The sequence below is a fragment of the Mus caroli genome, chromosome 13 (assembly GCF_900094665.2).
Source record: "Mus caroli chromosome 13, CAROLI_EIJ_v1.1, whole genome shotgun sequence".
NCBI lineage: Eukaryota > Metazoa > Chordata > Mammalia > Rodentia > Muridae > Mus > Mus caroli.
In genome coordinates, this window is record NC_034582.1 from 68,622,309 (window position 1) to 68,642,631 (window position 20,323).

General features: G+C 43.1%; 1 protein-coding gene and 1 pseudogene across 4 annotated transcripts in view; one reads left to right on the forward strand and one right to left on the reverse strand.

The window, feature by feature from the left end:
- LOC110308199 (probable palmitoyltransferase ZDHHC11) overlaps nt 1–18,641 on the forward strand; it is a 29,015-nt gene extending 10,374 nt beyond the window's left edge. The window contains exons 4-10 of one of the 4 annotated variants that reach the window (XR_002379533.2): nt 156–257; nt 2,677–2,801; nt 4,651–4,806; nt 8,130–8,297; nt 10,826–10,866; nt 17,690–17,781; nt 18,289–18,641. Coding sequence is in view for 3 of the 4 variants with exons in the window: in XM_021180590.2 (XP_021036249.1) it covers nt 156–257; nt 2,677–2,801; nt 4,651–4,806; nt 8,130–8,242; nt 10,826–10,866; nt 17,690–17,781; nt 18,289–18,293 (634 nt within the window). In the remaining variant the exon portion in view is untranslated. Of the gene's footprint in view, nt 1–155; nt 258–2,676; nt 2,802–4,650; nt 4,807–8,129; nt 8,298–10,825; nt 10,867–17,689; nt 17,782–18,288 lie in introns of those variants that run through there. The other 3 variants (XM_021180590.2, XM_021180589.1, XM_021180591.1) reach the window with 3 other exon arrangements.
- On the reverse strand, nt 14,700–14,879 carry LOC110308200 (annotated as a pseudogene).
- Nucleotides 18,642–20,323: the final 1,682 nt, after the last annotated feature.

The window sequence follows — 20,323 nt, forward strand, 5'->3', positions numbered from 1 at the left end:
CTCATCTCTCTGCCCAAGATGGCCTTGTCTTTTCTACAGACTTCCAGTTCCCCACTGTCTTCAGATGGAGGTCCCTCCCACCATTTCATGGTAGACACATGGTTCTCATGGTGCATTTGGGGCTAACAAGCTGTTTCTCCCAATTTCTCTTCCAGGAGCAAAAAAGCCAAACATTGCAGTGCCTGCAACAAATGTGTCTCTGGCTTTGACCACCACTGCAAATGGCTGAACAACTGCGTGGGCAGGAGAAACTACTGGTGAGGCACTCTCAGGGTCAAGGCTGTGACCTAGGGAGGGATCTGTGGCCTGGGATTCATAGGAATAGGTGACATGTGATGGAGTGGAGCGGGCCATAGACTCTGGGGAACAGCACAGGGAAAGGATGACCTTTGGGCCATGTCTCTGTTTACAGCGATGGCAGAGCATACTGCTTATGCTGCTGGGTTTGATATGTGTTTGGTGGGGCTGTTCCTAAACATGTGGGTCAAGTTCACACTCACAAAGTCCATAAATAGAGGGCTCATCATGAACAGTAGGGCAAAGCCTGGCCTAGCCTCCTAAGCTTACTTCAAAACTATCTACCTTCTCAGTGTCATGGCCACCAATGGAGGAACAGTGGCTAGACCCTTGAGCACAGGAGGAAAGTCCTGTGCTAGTCCATCTTAAGGCATCACCCTGCTCATGAATGCAGAATCCAGAGAGCTACTGGGCATAGAGGAGTGGTACTCAACCTTCCTAATGCTGTGACCCTTTAATACAGTTCTTCATGCTGTGGTTAACCCCCAACATAAAATTATTTTAGTTGTTACTTCATAACTGTAATTTTGCTACTGTTATGAATATTAATGTAAATATTTTTGGAGATAGAGGTTTGCCAAAGGAGTTTTGACTCACAAGTTGAGAACCCACTGGCCTAGGCTGTCCATCAGCGCTGTGAGTCCTGAAGATGAACAGGATATTGTAGCCCCTTACACCAAGCCATTCTTTCCCCTGCCCTGACAACACACTGGACTCTGATGTCCATCCAGGAAACAACTACTGTTACTAAGCATCTCAGTGTGGCCTCCAAATGATCACCATGGTTCTGACAGTGACTGGATGAGCCAGGAGATTCTTTCCCACTGTTCCTTTGAGAGCCTCCTACTGCCTGGTCACAGAGAACCATGAGATTTTTTTTTTTTTTTTTTTTTTTTTGCTAACCAAAGCAGTTTCTGCGTGAGGTGTGGTCTGCCCATGAGTAGGGAGAAGGCAGAAGAAAGCACACTTGCTGTGGCATTGAGACATGGCCTTTGTGTGCCAAAATTGGGGTCAAGGGAAGAGCAGAGGGTGATATAGATGCCACCCATTCTCACTAGTTAGCACTGATTCTTACTATCGTCACTTTCTGTCCCCTCATTCTCCAAAGCCCAAGAAAGCTTGAGTGGAGTCAATGGCATTTAAAAAAAACATTTATTTATTTATTTATTTATTTACTTATTTATTTATGGTTTTTTTTTTTTTTTTGAGACAGGGTTTCTCTGTGTAGCCCTGGCTGTCCTGGAACTCACTCTGTAGACTAGGCTGGACTCGAACTCAGAAATCCGCCTGTCTCTGCCTCCCTAGGGCTGATATTAAAGGCATGCACCACTACTGCCTGGCTTTAAATATTTTTATTTTTGGTTCATGTATGAGGATGTTTTGTCTGCATGTATGTCTGGGCACCTCTTACTCTCAGAGGTCAGAAGAAGGCATTGTATCTCCCTGGAAATGGAGTTACAGATAGTTGTGAACCACCATGTATATACTGGGAATTGAACTCTGGTCCTCTGGAAGAGCAGTCAGTGCTCTTAACCACTGGGCCACCTCTCTTACCCTTCAATGGCATTTTGATATAATTTGGTCCAAGAATTAAATAGAAGTCCATCTCACAGTCCTAATAAACAGGAAGCCATATGGATATTGCAGAATGTGTACAAGAAAGTCTGGAGAAGCTCACACAGTGCATGGGAAGGCAGTGAATGAAGAAGGTAGAGGAGAGGAGGGAAGAGGAGGAAAGAAGAGGAGGAAGAAGAACAAGGAAAAAGGAGAACAAGAAGAGAGAACAAAAAGAGAGAGAAGAGGAAGAATAGCAATGAGGAGGTAGAGAAAGAGAACAAGAAGAGGAAGAACAAGGAGAATAAGAAGTATAACAAGAAGAAACAGAAGAAAAAGAAGAAAAAGAAGTAGAAGAAGAAAAGGAAGAGGAGAGGAAGAACAGAGTCAACAAGAACAAGAACAAAATCAAAGACAAGAAAACAAGAAAGGCTGTGATTTCCATGTGTCCATGATTAGAGCACGCTTGCTGGAAGCTGTTCTGTCTACCTAGATGTTAGTCTGCCATCTTGGGGCTTAACTTTTCCTATTGGATGGAAATGGCATTCTTGTCTAGACTACAGGATGGAAGGACATGCGGACTCAGGTATAAGGCTATGGGAAACATGGAGCAATACAATCATGAGCCAGAATCTACCTAGAGTATGTGAAAGACGTGGTAGAAAGAACACAAGGAGTGAGAGTGGAGAAGACACCAAAAGACTTTGGGTTCTGTGCTTCCATATTACCACACCAGGCCTGTGTGTTGATCTCATGTACTCAGCTAGGTCTTAGTCTGTCCTAACCTCCCACTTGCTCATCTCTGAGCAGCATACTCTCATGCAGGTTCTTTTTCTGCTCTGTGGCCTCAGCTGCAGTTGGAATTCTTGGTGTGATGATTATCTTGTGTTATATCTGCATCCAGTACTTTGTCAACCCAGATGAGCTTCGCACGGATCCTCTCTATAAAGGTACCCTTCTGATGCTCAGGGACTGCTACTGCCTGGTTCCCATGTGCCGAGGATGTAGGCTTCCAGGCCTCACCTCAACCCATCTATATTCCCTCACTCTCCAGTTGACCTGAAAGCAGGGATTAGAGTGAGGTATACCCTGACCCTTCAGTCAGTCTTGAACACCTAGACAGTGGACTATTTAGCAGTGCTGGGTGGAGAAAGCAGGTGCCTATCTTGTAGGAGACAACTACTTGTAGACAGGAACAGAAGAGAGTGTATATGTCTAGCCACAGATTCTGAGGGGGGAAGCTCAGTGATTCTATGATTACATAGGTCCAGAAGTCCAAGCCCATGACATAAATTTCTGAAACAAGCAAGAAAAGAAAGGGATTGGGTTGAACATGGCCTCCAAAATGTTTCCAAGTCCTGACCTAGACATGAGATGGCACACTATTTGAAAAAAGTGTCTCTGTGGATATGGCTAGAAATTTTGAGCTAAGAAGCTCATCCTAGGCCCCTCATGTTCCCAAATCCAATGCCAATGTCTTCAGGAGAAACAAGAGAAAATACAGACTTGCAAAGGACCTATGGAGGTAGGACTCATAGGCTGGGCAATATGGCCACAAGCCCAGGAGTCCTCAGGGCAGGAAGAGGATAGAAGGGCCGTCCTCTGATTTCAGGCTTGTGGCTTACAGAAATGAGAGGGTTACTGTATAGCCTAAGTGCTACCAGCTTATGATCACTTGTTACAATATCCCTAAGATACTGACACAGGTGACACAAGTGGGATGTTCCTTTGCTGGTTATCCTATGGGACAGGGGGTGCCAGCCCACCTCTGCTCCAAGCACCATTGGCATCTACCCAAGTCCTGCTACAGGAGAGGTTAGGACCTGTGTGCCACTTGTCTTGGGGGCATCCCTAGAGCCAACATGACAGAAAGTTCTTTTAAGAAAGAGATTTGTGAGATCCATGTGGAAGGACCTCAGCTTCGGTATCCCCTGTAACTACTTAGAATTTCTTGGTACTCCTTAGCATGTTCTGGAAAACACAAAAATGGCCCCTTCGTTAATAATGTTATTACATTTCCCTAAACAATTGCCATGTTGCACAATTAGAGAAAGGGAAAGGAAAGAAAAAAGAAGGGAATAGAGAACCATGGCCACTGACCATGACATCAGATGTAGTGCAGAGATAGAGCACATCACTTCTAGGAGTAGACTTTTGATTCTTTGAGTATGAGTGGAGATCACTTCCTGGCTTGTCATTCCAGGACCCTACAGAGTCTATGGCCTGAGCTCAGGATCTTGTGGGCTTGAGTTCACCTTGCCATCACTGAGTAAGGGACATCTGTGAGTTGGTATCTGGTGGCCCAGCCCACAAGGCAGCATATAGTATTCTGTTTTCAGATTGCACACATACGAGTTCAATCTAGAAAGAGCTTAGCACCATTCTAGAATGTGATATGGGTCAACATGCTTGGGCTTGGGTCAGGTCCTCCACTGTTCTGTCATACAGCCTTGGAAATCCCTTATCCACAGTCTTGATCTTGAGGGCCATAGTGAACAGTGTTCAAGAAATGCACAGAGAGGGCTTGGTCTTCATCGATGTCTGTGAGGTGAATGGGGTGGATGAGGAGAGGGGCTGGCTCTGCATCCCAGTATTCAGGAACATCTTTATATCGTCCTGAATTAATAAAGTGGGAATCATAGTGCTAGCCACAGCCAGTGGGCCCATAGAGCAGGGCAAAACCCATCCCTTGGCTGGCTGTCCTCACTCACCCTAGCAAGTGCTATCCCTCTGCTTACCTGACCACAGGTGCTGCAGTTTGGATAGATGATGGATGGACATGTCTCTCTGTCTTCGTAGAGATCACCTCTGAGAACACATGGCTGCTGTTCCTCTCACTGTGGCCTGTGCCTGTGAAGACCCCCATAGTCCTTTCCATCGCGGTGATGGCACTGCTGCTAGCTATTGCCAGCTTTGTGATGCTTGGACACCTGCTCATCTTCCACTTATACCTGAGTATGTACTACTCTAGTCTTGCCACTTTAGTTCACCTGTCTTGAGAGAGACAGTGCCTTGGGAAGCCTTGTCAGAGATGAGTTCATAGAAAAAGGACAGACTATAGGAAAGAGATACCAAAAGAAGTCCAGCAAGTCCAGCAAGGAACTGAACTCATGTTCAGAGGTCCACAGAAAGCACAGGAGACACTAAAATACACAGAGGTAAGGAAATATGACTATTATGTAAGAATAGGACACTAGGAGCAGGAAGATTTAGGAAAGCAACAAGCAGAAATTATAACAATGAAACTTAAGCTCAAAGGACTGGTTTCCCTCATCCAAATAGAGCCAAAGAGGAGACTCTATACCCACAAATATGTGTCAGACAACTTTTATGGTATTATGACCATCTCCCTAAGAAAGTGTTGAGTTAGAGCCACCTCTTCTGTACATAAGGTTTTTGCTGCAGGGAAACTTCTTTGGTCTCTTGCAATGGTAGGCCTGGCTACTCCTGCAGTTCAGGTTTCCTCCAGCTTCACTTATCCAAACCTTAATGGTGGTACAGACCTTGCCCGAGGCTATGATAACAGTGCCTAGCAGAGTGTTAGCCTTCTCCCATGGAAAGATCCCATTTATGACCAATGGTCCTTGCCAGAAGCATGACGATAAACCTAAAGAGCTTAACACACACTTTTGACTTCAGCATTGTTGATGACTTGAGACTTATATTCCTCATCTTCCTCCCAGTCCCTCTCCTCCTTTCTTCTTCTCTCTCCTCCTTCTCTCTCTCCCTCCTTTTCCAAGTATAGTGAAGACCCGTGGATTAAATCTTGTTGCTTTAATTTGAAGTTATATTTTTAGGTTGTATATAGGAATGTGTTTGTGTATATATGTTTGGATGTACTTGTAGAGTGGGAGAGAACCAAGCTTCAAACTTACTTTAGCTGAGCCTATATGCTTCAACAGAACACCATATGCTATTTTTTTTTTAAATAACAAGGCTAGGAGAATATCTCATATTCCCTGTGACTTAAACACTCAGAATGATGTATCTGGGTTTCTTTTAAAGTTCTCCACTACTTTTATAGATAGGAATTTTTTAAAGCCCATTATTTCTCATGTCTAAATGCTTTCAGATTTATTAGAAATGCCATCTTTCCTAGCACCTGACCTTATGTAGAACACATTTTCTTCTTTATCTAGATGTCCCTCCCTCTCTTTCAGAGTTAGGTCCAGTACCTGGTGTCATGTCAATTCTCCCTACAGAACCTGCACCCATAGGTCTTGAGGATTATAGGTCCACACTGACCCAGGAACACAAATTCAGTGTTAGCCACTTTCCCTTTCCACTTTATAGCAAGGACTTTGTGCCTACCATAGGTCAGCCCAAGGTAAGGGAGGGGCAATTGTGCATCTGTGGAAGAAGTTTGGAGTCATCCCCATTCTGGTAGAGAGGGGTCAATGGCATTGAGGCACATTGTGTAGACAGCAGTTTACTGAGACATGTTCAAGTGTACTGCGGGTGATACCACATCTCCATACCCTGGAGAAGAAGTCAGCTGCTGCCACCACTCGTGATAGGTTCATAGGGACAAGTGAGAACAGGACAAATTATGACCAGTGACAGCTGGAACTGGTGTGATACTAAGGATAGGGTTGTTCAGTATGAGGAGAGTAGAAAGTGTTCCTCTGAGAGGGAAGAACCGGAGTCAGGCTGAACATGTTGAGTTTAGACACCAAGTATTTCCAGGACACGCTGGTTATTGTTATATATTAGTAATCCTGCCCCAAACTATAGCTCTCACTCATCACTGTGGGGCCAAGGTAAACACAGCTCAGCCGAGTCCTCTTCAGGGCACTCACCACTATAAGATTCTTCTTCTAAACTCTCTGAAAGATGAATGGCAGATGAGTCACTGATCTGCCACTTTGCTCTGATCCTTCCTGATGGACTGCAAAGTTTCTCACAACAGTGACTGGCCTCATGGAAGGAGCAGGACAGCAGAATACCCTGGCCATGGATAAGGCTCACTGAAAGCTTTAGTCTGTAGATCTAGCCTACACTCAAGGACTGGATCTCTCAAGGTACAAGCACCCATGTGGATGGCCCTCTATCAGGCACCAAATGGACTGGAGATTTGAGGGCCCAATGCCCTGTAAGTGTGGGAAGCTGAAGGACCTTCAGTGGAGGGATGAGAGAGAGTGTGGTCATGCTGGGTGAGGAACAATGTGTTGAATCCAGTGGCGAAAGAGCAGAATCTATACATCGCCAGAGCTAGCTGTTGGTACCTAAAGGACATACGGGGACATTACTCATCCTTGGACATCAGCTGGCTTCCTTCCCTGGGAAGAAGTAATCTTTTAATAAGAATGAAGGAAGGGGGGCCTGCAGGCTTACTCTGACATAGGTGCTGGGAGCTAACAAGACTGAATCACAGCTGGGTGGGTCTAGGGAGATTCATCACTCTTAATAGCATAAAGCCAAATTCTGTAGGACCTTTGGGGGATGAGGTGGCTCACCCCATCTGCTACTTGAGCTACAGATAGGGCAATTGGGTGACCCTGTAGTGCCTCAGGATACTTGCAAACCATCTGTCCCCGTATAAGTTGGTTTTGAAAAATTAGACCCCCTCCCTGGAAATGTGGAGCTGAGATAGGCACTTACAACTATCTTCTTAAAAACAAAAAACAAAACAAAACAACCCCCCCCAAGAACCCCAATCTTCTTGAAGTAACCCAAATTGCTTCTGATGGGTGTGGTTGCCAAGGTCCCAGCCTGTGCCAAGGTTGCTCGCTATGCTTCATATTTGTTGGTATCCCTGAGCTGAGTAAGAGCACCTCGGGTGAAGTGACTACACAGGTCAGGGGAAGCAGGTATAGGATGAGTAGACTTCAGGGTCAGCTCAGGGGTCCATTATTTCTACCAGCAGGACTTCTGTTGCCCCTAAGTAGATGATAGGCTTCCATAATCCTTGGACAAAGTAGTCTTTCCTGAGCCTGCCCCCTTAGAGCCATCCCAGGAGGTTCTGGAGTAGTCATGATGCAGAAAGCAGGGGACTCATGAGAGGTCCCACAGTCCAACTTCTCTGGGACACCACATCTCTATGCTAAATTAGATGCTTTGTCTTGGGCAAAAGGGAACAGTCAGGTTCTGTCTCACATAAAATATGCAGAACATTGCTTGTCTGGCCTGACATACATGGTCTTCTTCCTGTTCTTGGGACATGCAAAGCAAGTCAGTCATTCCCTGGCAAGGTGGACTGCATACTGTACATGAGATTCTGTGTGATATTTTGCGTGGCTGCTGAGTGACCCTGTCCTTTCCTGCCCTCTCCTTTTAAGTTAGTAAGAATATGAGCACATTTGACTACCTGATGAAGACTCGATTCCAGAAGAATCCACATCCAGCAGAGAAGAAAGAGCTACCTCTACAGAAGAAGGGGGACCTTCCCCAGGTGTGCTTGTCCCTTCGTGCCATGCTCATGGAGGGGCTGAGGCCAATGTGCGGAGGTACCCTAGACCTTCCAGATTTGCACTGATATCACTGTTGATTCTGTCCTGAGACTCATTGGGAGTGTGTGGTGTAGTGTGGTCTGTATACATAGTATATAATGTATACATGCATATGTGCAGTGTTTTCATGTATGGTGTTTCTATGTGGTATGTAATGTAGATGATGCATGATGTAAGTGTAGTATAGCTGTGTCAATGTATATAATATGTGTGTCTATGTATGGCAATAATGCATATATGTTATATGTATAATATGTGATATATGATATGTTATATATCTTTGTGATGTGTGATGTTTCTGTGTGATGTGTAGTGTTTATGTGGCATATGGTGCATTATGTGGTATGTGTTTTGTCTATAGGTTGTATATGGTATGTGATGCATCTGTGTGGTATGTATCTATGAGTGGTGTTTGTGTGGTGTGTGATGTATATGGTATGGGGTATGCCTGTGTAGGAAGTGGGTGTATGGTGAGTTTGTGTGCTAGGTCTGTGCATGTGTGGTGTGTCTGTGTGGTCTGTGATGTATGTGTGTGTGTGTGTGTGTGTGTGTGTACATGTGTATGGCAGATGAGGCGTTGGTGTGTTTGTGTGATGTTTCTATGTGGTGTGTAGTGTTTGGTGTATAATATTTGGTGTGTGTGGTGTGACAATATAGTGTGTGAAGTGTATTATGTCTTTATGTGGTATGTCTGTGTGGTGTGTGGCACAGTATCTCTGTGCCACCCACACTCCTGGGCAGGCCTCATCCTTAGGAGTAGTTAACTAATACAAATTATACTTCATGTTTTGTTTGCTTGTTTTTTTGTGCATGTGTATGTGCATGTGTGTGTGTCCTTCTGATTTTGTTTTTATTTTGTTTCTAAGGGACATAAAGAACATTATGTGGAGTCTGAAAGGGAGAGAAAAGATTATAATTAAAGTATATTGTATGGAATTCTCAAATAAAGAAAACAAGAAAAAGGGGAGGAGAAGGAAGAAAGCCGTCTCACACAAACTCAGGTTTCAGAGGATGGAGGAAGCCACTGAGTAACACCAGGATTAACTTGACACTAAAGCCAGACAGTGTCAGCACAAGAGAAGACTATACTGAGCTAAAGATATCCAGGAAACAAGCAAAACACATGAAACACCATCTAACCAACACATACTAGTAAAGCACACATAGGGTTGTACACCGTGAATAAGTGATGTTTGTTCTAGAAACGCAGTTATTTAACACTGTAAGTCAATTGTGTAATAAAATACTAACAGAATAAAGGCCAAGAACCTTTGGATCATGCCAACCCATACAAAAATTGAATGTGGACTATATTCAAACCCCACTTCTGATTAAAAAGAAAATAACCACAACCCAAGAATAAGATGGAAACTGAAGATTTCTTTGTTCTGACACTTTCATGACAAAAGAGTGACCTTCCACTCTGAGCTGGGAACAGATGAGGACACCCACTCTCACCACCTTTGACATCATACTAAAGCCAGTGCAATGATAGCTTAAGGCATACAGTGAACAACAGGAAACCGTTTGTTTATAGGCAACATAATTCTTAAAAATTGTGTAAACTGGTAGCTTAACATCTTTGCAAAAGCCTTATACCAGATAAATGGAATAAAGGCCCAGAATTACACCTTTCATTTCTGTTCAGCTTGTGTTAAACAAAGATGTCAGTGTAAACTGGGAAGATGGCTTCCCTGGCTGGCCCTGAGATGAATATAGCCAAGGCTGAAAATCATTTTGAGTTCTTCACGCTGGCAAAACATCTAAAGTCAACCACAGGTCTAAGTTTGAGAGCTAAATTATAACATTTTTAGAGAGAAAAAAAATCTTGTGACTAAAAAATCAGTAATTTCCACCAATATAACAGTGAGATAAATGTCTGGATGAGACAATGGAATTTATGAAACATAAAGTTTTATTTCCAAAAGCTCTCATTAAGAAAATGAAATACAAGCCATTGTCAAGGTGTTTCTAAACCACACACTTGTACCAAAAATACTAATGGCTTTCTAATGAAATGGACCTGAATCTGATCAGATCCTTCACTAAGGAGAATATGGATGTCAAGGAAGCCTGTGGAGGATGGTAGACATTTGATAAGACCATGATAAGATACCCACACACTCACCAGCTAACCTCCATCAAAATGTCTGACAGAACCATGTTAGTGACAAAGCAGAGGGACCAGAAGGCTTCCCCCAAGGAGCAGAAGGTGAAATGGAAATATAAATTCACCAGTGTGAGAGCAGTAGGCAGACCTTAGAAATCTGTATAAAAAGTATTACCCAGCCAGCTGTCAGGCCCTCTCCCACCCAGCCATGGAGAAAGGAAAACACATGTGTACATAAAGATGTTTCTGAGGAAGCGTGCTCTCTAAGGAAGGACACTGTGCCCCGAATAATGTCCTTCCCAGGAGCTGTCTCTCAAAACTGAAGGTGGGCTCTAGTTGTGAAGGGCAGGCAGGAAGTCCACCATAGCCATAAGTACTTTCCTCTCTCAGCTGTGCACTTTCTTTTGCTCCACAGGAAAAGAGTCACAACTGGGCCTGGCCTAAGTCCCCACCCAGGTGAGTGGCAGCCTCCTGGTGGTATTTTATCTGAAAAATGGTTATTGGCTCTTAGCCCAAAGGGCTTTAGAAAATAGTTCATTTGTGGTGTGATGTTTCGAATGACAGAATGGCATAGCATAAAACACAGCTGTTTCCCTCAGCTTACTGACATTTATAGCAGGTTATGTGGCTGTACAAACTGAAAAGTTTCCTTCACAGCTGTACTATCATTGGTAAGCATAAAATAAGACTGCTTTGTGTGCATGTGTGTTCATGCATATTTGTATGCACATGTGTACGGAGGCCGGAGATTGATTGATGTCTTCCTTGATTGCTTTCCATTTTACTTTTTTTTTTTCGTAGTAGCCTTTCTTTCTTTCTTTCTTTCTTTCTTTCTTTCTTTCTTTCTTTCTTTCTTTCTTTCTTTCTTTCTTTCTTTCTTCCTTCCTTCCTTTCTCTCTTTCTCTCTCTCTCTCTGTCTCTCTCTCTTGCTTTCCTTCTCTCTTTCTTTCATTAGATACATTTTACTTTTTGAGATCCATTATCTCTATTTCTTTCTTTCCTTCTCTCTCTCTCTCTCTCTCTCTCTCTCTCTCTCTCTCTCTCTCTCTCTCCTCACAGCCCCCACCCCCCAGGTGCTTGTTGACCTGGCTAGATTTGCAGACCAGGGAACTCCAGGGATCCTTCCATCTCTACTTTCCCAGTCCTGGAATTACAGGCATGTGTTACTACATCTGGCTTTTCACATGTGTGTTAGGGATGACATTCATACTCTCATGTTTGCAGGGCAAGCGCTTTACCCACTAATCTGTTTCCCTAGTTCTGTCTGCTTATTTTTCTGCATCCATGTATAGCATGTGGGAAGCCATGTACCTATCTATCACCCTCTAACAGTGCCTGGCTTAGATTATAAGATCCTAAGAGCCAGATTTTGTCACCGAATTCATTCTTGAGTCAAGGAGGTATTGAGTAAGAATGCTCACAAGAGACATCTCTGCCTAAGAGCAAGGTACACGCCACCAGAACTGTAAGACAGAAGCTGGCCTCAACACAGAGGGTAGACTCCTGTTTTATAGTGTACTCTATCCTCATTTTTTATATAGCCAAGAAAATCCGTAGCAGAGACATGGTTACACAGAGTAATGGAACATCCCACCTTGGCTTTCTGCTGTGCTTTCTCTTGGCATCACATGCAGAGATGTGTATTTTAAGCAGTTAACACACAAAGTCTTTTTCAGATTTGTACATTTGACCCTCTCAGTTCTGTCTCCTCTAGGGCCAGTTAATACAAATTAAAGAAAAAAAATTAGACATTCACTTGAGCCTCCTTAGACAGACACACATATGCATTCCCCTATCCAGCCCTCAGTCGTCGTCCCCCAGTCAAGAGAGCAGGTGATACAGGGGTCTGCTGAGAAGGCTAGAAATAGTTACTCTGTTCTAGGTCAGCGAGGTCTGTCCTCAAGTCAGTGCCCTATACAGGGCTGTCCTAGATCAGCATTGAGATATTTATTTATTTATTTATTTATTTATTTATTTATTTATTTATTTATTCATTTGAGACAGGGTTTCTCTGTATAGCCCTCCTGGCTGTCCTGGAACTAACTTTGTAGACCAGGCTGACCTTGAACTCAGAAATCTGCCTGCCTCTGCCTCCCGAGTGCTGGTATTAAAGGCGTGCGCCACCACACCGGGCTGAGACTTCTCTAGTTGCCTCTCTGATGGCCAAGCCTTGGGGTGGAGGTGGAGCTCTGTCATAAGCTCAGGAGGCTATTCTTCTGAGGGGAAAGTTATGGCCTCTCCATGAGGTGATAGCCCAGAGTTAAGGACAAGACAGGAAATAGAAGAAAGACTCTTCACTCCTGTCTGGTGGAGGAAAGATCTATTCTCCATGATTCTCTGAGAATTAAGTCTCTCGGGAGCCCCACAAGGCACAGACTGGTGATGGATCTTGCCAATGTCCCAGTCTCTATGTCATGAGCCAGAGAGCATCACTAGGCTGCCTCTTGCCAATATAATTGTCATGGATTATTAGACAATACTCACCTATGGTGGATAGGAAGATTTAATGCTTACCTGATTCTTAAACATTAAAACTCTGGTATCTCCTCATTGCTTCAACTTTTCACAAGAGCCCCCCATTAAATAAAAATATTCATGTCCCCTCTTAATAACATGCCAAGGTAACATTTGAGCACAGCATCTAGCCCTGGCTGGCTTTAAAGCCACTATGTATCCAAGGTCATCCTTAGCTACATGGTGAGTTCAAGACTTGCCTGGATTACAGAATGAGGCCCTGTCTCAAAAAAACAAAATAACAACATAAATCCATCCCATAATATACAAGGCTGGAGAGATGACCTAATGCTTAAGAGCCCTTGAAGAGGACCTGGGCTCTCAACATCTACATGGTAGTTCACAGCCATCTGTAACTCTAGTTCCAGGAGATCTGATACTGCCTTCTGACCTCCATAGGCATCAGACACAGACATGGTACACATACATACACGTAAGTAGAACATTCATACACTTAAAACAAATCTTTTTTAAAAACCATATAAAAAGTTCACTCCCCCACAAGTCTGAAGCATCCTCCTTACTGTTTTCAGAACATATCACAGATGCCCCCTCAGTATACTACATAAGGATACAGTCGTTCCGGGCAAAGCTCCATATCCTCCTAAACTGGGACCATGGCACCGGGTTGTGTGAGACATTGCTCCCAGTGTGTGTTCAGGCTGTGTCTGGGAGCAACTTTGCTAACACTTTCATGAAGCACTGCCTGTTAGGCAGAGGTAATGGTAGCTTGGAAGATGTCCATTCTGCATCTCTCCAATCTTCCCACAAAGCCTTAACAATTCACATTCTTTTCAACTCCACTCTTTTTGTCCAAAGACGAAGAGCCAGTCCATCTTTGCAGGTCTTTATCAGCCTTGATAGTACTTCCAGAATCAGACCATAGCCGGGACTAACTAAATTGCCCAGAACGCCCCTACCTAGATAGGACTAACTCAGAAAAGCTTCATTGCTGCCATCTAGTCACGTGGGCAGCTCTTGTCACCTGTCTGGCTGAGTGTCAGTTGAGTGCGCCCTTTGGCTACACTTGTTCCTACACTAGACATGGTTTAGGGCCAAACATTATTAATTTTGAATACAAACAAATTTATGTTAAACTTAATAAGTACTAACGGTATTACTTTTAGTTTTATTCAGATGAAATGTATAGTATTTTGGCCCATTTGATTTTAGTAGCAATGAGAATAGTGAGAAACTTTCATGTGTGAAAGCCAATCTCTCACTGTATCTCTCAGGCAGGCCTCAAGCTTCTAAATTCAAGGGATCCCTGCTTTTGTCAACTAAAAGTGGGGGTACAAACCCATGTCACGGAGCCTGACTCAAGAACAAACATTTTCTCAAGAACAAACATTTTAAAGTGTTTTGGCCAGTTGGATGTTTTGTTGTTGTTGTTGTTGTTGTTAAAAGTAGCTTTCCAATATGAATGGTTCTTTTCCTACAAAGGAAGCAGTAGATCATTTTCAAAATGTGTTTATGGTGTCTTCTCATACTGTGGAGTCCATAAAGTTTGGAAGTTACAAAATTCTTTCTGCTTCACTTTAAAAATAAAAGTTATCCTCACCTAAGGTTGTATAAGCACCTTTCAGGACACTTTGCTAATGTTTTTTTGCTGATATCACAAAACACTTTGCTAGTTTTATTTGTTGTTTTACATTTTTGTTTTTAAGTTATTTTAGTTTTTTTTTTTTTAAAGTTCTTCACAGTTTTATTCTTTGTGCACAAAGACTAGCATGATCGGTTCCACTTGGTAGTCAGTCAAATCCATTCAAGATCGCTTAGTCCAACTTAATGAAGCCTGTGTCCTTCGCGTACTGTCGGAAGCACTGGCGGCACATGTTCAGCCCGTATTTGCGGATCAGACTGTGGTGGTTAGAGCAGATGTGGCAAGAGCGGGAACCCTGGCCAAACTTCTGTGGGTGACTCCAGTAGAGCTGCTGGTGACCCATCTTGCCTTCAGACGCCCGACGAGGAGAAAGGACTTTAGTTTTTTAATTTGATGATATATACAAGATAAGATTATCCCCTCCCAACAATGTAACTATTAGTTGCCACCTCATTACAAATACACATTTTCCAGTTCTCTAGTTCCCTCACACACTGGCCGGCATCTCAGCTTATGTGCTTCTGCTATTCACGAGTTCTTCAGCACCTCTGTGCCTGTGTAGTATAAGACCTCATCTCCCTGTTTTAATCTCCAGCAGCACACTTCCCTCCTAAGACTTCGCTGTACTTTTGGCAATTCTTTCACCATTTATTTCTCCCATATACGCTTTAAAAATCACTTTGCTTTGCTGAAAAACACAAATTTTGGTCTGGAGTTGCATTAAATACACTCTTTTCTTGATAGAAGCTAGTGTTTGGAATAGTGAAGGCCCTGGTAGCCTGTCTCTACAGGTGAAGAATAGGCTGGCCCTGTGGCCCCTTCCCATCCTTTGCGCCCAGGAAGTTTATACCTTGCAGAAAATTTCTCCCATCAGCCCATTTCTCCCCGCAGTGACGGGTCAGTGGTACTCCTGGGACTAAAATCATAGTTGAAGGTTCACACTTCATTCATACATATACTGACAGTTGCTTTAGGTTTTTCCATTCATTGGTCAATGAGGATAGCTTATTCCAGGAAAGAATCATTTTCTTTTAAATAACTAATTTTTTTGTTCTAAATTGGTTTCTTAGAAACTTGATTGGCACTACTATTGTGTATTCAAATCATTATGAATGTTGGTTTGAAATATTACCTAATCCTTTAAGCAGACTTCCAAAGTGTTTTTTTTTTTCCTTTGTTTCTGACTACCAAGTGGATGCACATTATAGAAAAAAGTTTAAACAGTCTTTCTTTTTAGTTCTCTCTCATCAGATATTTAACTCTCTGTTTAAATCATACCTGTCACTCTTGGGGCCTACTTCTTAAACGCCACATTTTTGTCAACATGGTTAGAAGAAAAAGAACCATGTTCTGTTGGTATATGACCTCATCTTTGGAGTATACACATGCCTCATTTCTGAAATATTATTTTTACTTTATAGTATATATTCTTTCCCAGTCTGATGATGAGTTAGCCTTGCATTGGAAAGTTCAGCATGTGTGCGTTTGACAGATCACAGGGCATAGTCACAATTCTCAAAATGCAACGTTCAGTATAACCTGCTTTTTCATACCACACCCAGCAGGGCTCCAGGGACTTGGATCTGGTGGGCGTGGTGAAGTAATGAATAACAGACAAACAGGCAGGTACACAGAGAGCTGGCATCAGGTGGTCTGGGAGCTCTTCTGGAGAAACTGCACCCTAGAGGCTCAGCATGTTTATTACATAGAATTGAGCAAAAAGGCGGCGTTATTGCATACAGCTAGTTAAGGAGACAGGGTTACTGCTTACAGATAGTAAAGAGGCAGGGTTTATGATATACATCTGGATCGAGGGTACGGATTTAGTTAATATCAGTGAGAGAAGCCTCCATGAGGTGTGTGGGGTGGCATTCTTCATGCCATAATTATCCAGGAGGGAGAGAGCTATAGTGGACATATTCTGCATACACTCTCAGCATTTGTACTAGGTCCCCTGAGGACCACTCTGACATCCCTCTGAACCCCATCCTAGTGAGAAGGCTTTGCTAGGTCTGAGGCTTTGGGGTCCTTATCACGACTGGCTCCTGTCAACACATACATTCACCCAAGGACTTGACACACTCTGGGGTTTCTTGAGTGTCTGTACTTTCAGATACAGAAACTGTTTCTATGACAACCTAACAGTGTGGATGTAGATAATAAACAACAGACACTGGTCTGTTTTGGCATATCACAGCCCAAGTTTCAGAGAACATGGTTATTGTCTTAGTCCTATGTGATACTGGACCAGTCACAAGTACAAGCAAGAGCACATGGTCTATAGTGTCAATCACAGTTATTGCTTAGCAGAGAATTCTAGGCCCCAACCTCACAGAGCTCTTTTTCTAGTGGTTGTTAGACCACGTAGTGGGACTATTTCCTGTGACGCCTGTATCTGTTGTAAAAGATTCCATGAAATAGATGGATAGAAATAGGAAGCAAACAGGAACAAAGGCTGGGATTTCACATAGGAGGAATGTTCTTGTCTGATTTGAGGGGGTTCCGGTCAGCTGTTGCCTGCCAGGTGGCTTGAATTGGTTTTCTGGTGCTGCAGAAGACATTAGCACAAACTCATTGTCTCCACACATAGCTAGGCTCTCCAGTGTCCCACAGGCTGCATTGCCTCTTATCGGTCAATGTTACCCAGAGGGGGTGAGGAAGAATCTGGCCAAGTGCTTTCAGGAAGCAATCACTTTTCCTGAGATTTCTGATTCCACCCTCCATGCTGTAGGCAGCATAGCTAGCACTGTTGTTCTCAGGTGTTGAGTCTCTGAGTTCTTCTGCCTTCTAGCTCAATGTGATTAACATTAGCACTCCCTGCATACTCCTGGCCAGCCTCCTACATTAGCCTCCTGGATCTGCCACAAGAAACTCCCATAAGTCAGAAATGCTGGGTACATGTGGTGTGACCTTTTATCCATTTGCAAACACAGGGGATTAGACTTGGCAAAATAGGGTCTGACACAGAGCCCAAGCAGTGTGAGGATGCACCTTTCTGTGTTTACCACTGGCTAGAAGTCAAGGTCCATCACACTAGAATCCAATCATGGTTCCCCATTGTGTAGTACACATGGCTATTGCTCCAAGATGCTGGGATCTGAGATTCTTTGACTTCAATGATGGGGTCTTTCTTAAGCTGACGTGTCTGTCTTTCCTCTTTAGGGTGGGGTCCCAGAAGTTCCTGATGTCTACTCTTTCGCCGAAGTCAAGTGTGTGTTTTGTGGCTTCACCTCCAAAGACCTGCCACAGTGAAGGTGAATAGAGAGTGCTGACGGGTCCTCTAGGACATAGGCCTTAAGTCACCTGTAGATCCACAGTTCCCCCATCCTGAGGAAAGAGTGATGCATTGAACTCCTGCCTGTCTGATACTGTTTTACAGTTATGGAATAGTACTCAGATAAAATTTGCAATTTTAAAAATTTAAACCTTTGTCCCTACAAAAGTGAGAAACAGAGGGACAGAAATTCTTAACTATGAGGTGTCTGGGGGACAAGAAGAAGTGGGGAGTGGAAAACAAAGTACAGAAATGAAACTACTAAAATGGAAGCAGCATTTAGACACGTTAGTGTCGCACACTGAAGCTTACGATTGTAACAGATATCCAGAACTAAGATTTACAGTTGAGTGTTGAAAACAGATGGCTAAGTGGCCAGTCATGTTCCCTGACATAATGGCACAACTTAGAAGACATTGGTTTTGCTGTGGTACAAAATTAATACTAGAAACTGTACTTCTAATTTGGAATTTTGATCTCTTCCTAGGCTAGTGGCAAGGATGAGCCCTTCTTTCATGATGGAAGCACCAAGGTATCAGCCCAAGATCATGAGGAGACCCTTCTACTCTGTGGTGCATGATGCTGCTGAGCCATGATCTTCAGTAGAATATGTGTATTATGTGTATTTTGGACTTAAGATATTTTCAATTTATGATGAGCTCCTCAGAATGCAAAGCCGTTGTCATTGAAGAATCATCTATATAGAAGAATGTTAGCAGTGATAGAGTATAGGTGTTAAGTAAATATGCATTTTCACTTTCAACTTTTCTAGATGTTTGAAAATTTTCATAATAAAATGTTGATGTATGACTTGGTAAAAATAAACATGGCAAAAGTTCATGTATTATGTTGTGTGTAATGTGGTATATAGTGTGTAATGTATGCATAATAATTTTGTGTTGATATGTTGTCTGTGGTACCTATAGTATCTGCTGTATCTGTGTAGGATGTGGAATGTTGTGTGTCTGTGTGGTGTGTGAGATGTCTGTGATATATCTGTGTGGTGTGTCTGGAGTATGCTAAGTAGATGCCTGCTGTGTGATGTATGTGCTGTGTATGTCTGTGTGGTATGTGGTGCATCTTTGTTGTATGTGATATGTCTGTGATGTATCTGTGTAGAGTGTTATATGTGATGTGTGCTATGTGCTGTGTGTCTATGTGTTATATGATGCATCTGTGTGGTGTGTGATGTACATGGTAAATGTATCTGTGTGTTGCTTGATGTGTCTTTGTGGTGTGTGATATATGTGGTATTTGATGTACATAGTTATGCAGTAGTGGTGGTGATGGTGTGTGTGCGTGTATGTGTGTGTGTGTTCGTGTATGCATGTGTGAGTGTGTGTGTGTGTGTGTGTGTGTGTGTGGCAGAATCTCAGTTCATTCCTTGTGGAACAGGCCAAGAGAGTTGACTGGGTCAGATCCATTTTTGCTTGTGTTCCACCTCTGGGGGCAGCTGCTAGTGGGTTCCTAGTGGTGGTGGCTGCAGAGGTATGAACTTTGAAATTTTTGAAGGTTACTGAGGCTTCATTTTGTGGGAAAGAATTCACTTTGCTTCAGTCTGTAATGGCTTCAGAGAGAATGCCTCTTAATTTCCAGAGGGCTCCACAGCTTCTTGGAGTGACCCTGAGGCTGGAGCAAAGTCTTGTGACTCTTTTCTGGACCTTTGTTGATGTATGTTGTGGCCTGGCTGACCTACCCTAGATCAGCCATTAAAAGCATCTGGCTTACAGTTCAGAGGTTTAGTCAATTATTGTCATGGTGGGAAATGTGGCAGCATGCTGGCAGACATAGTGCTGGAGAAAGAGCTGAGAGTTCTACATCTTGATCTGCAGGCAGTAGAAGGAGACTGTGAGCCATTCTGGGTATAGCTTAAGAATATATGTGACCTCAAAACCTACCCCCACAGTGACATACTTCCTTCAATAAGGCCATACCTATTCCAGCAAGACTACACCTTCTAATAGTGCCACTCCCTATGGGCCAAGCATTCAAACACATGAGTTTATGGGGGCCAGTCCTATTCAAACTAACCACACCCTATACACTTGGAAAAAGGTCCAAGAGCTCACACCTTTTATTTCACCTGCTGTGGGACAAATTTTCCTGCATTTAGAAACACGAGTGTCAAATACAGACAGCAATATACTAAAGTGGGCACAGTGATATTAATGGATCCAGCCTCATAAATCTCTATCTAGTTCTAAACCCTTCCAAGTTAACCATATCTTTGTGACAAAAGGTGCTTTACAAGGCAATGAACACAAATTATCCTAGCAGGTACAATAAAACATAGACAATCTTGTCTATAATAGGAAACCAAGTTGTTGATTTGAATTTTTCACCCAGTGAAAATTCTGGCTTAATGATTTGACTCCTGAGTCAAAAACAAAAATTTAAGTAATATTTTATACAACCTTTTCAGGAAGTGGAAAAGAAATGAAAATACTCCAGCTCATTCTATTTTCATCTGACACAAAGACTCTGTAATGTCACAAAAAGCCCCCGAGGTCAGTAGTTTTCAT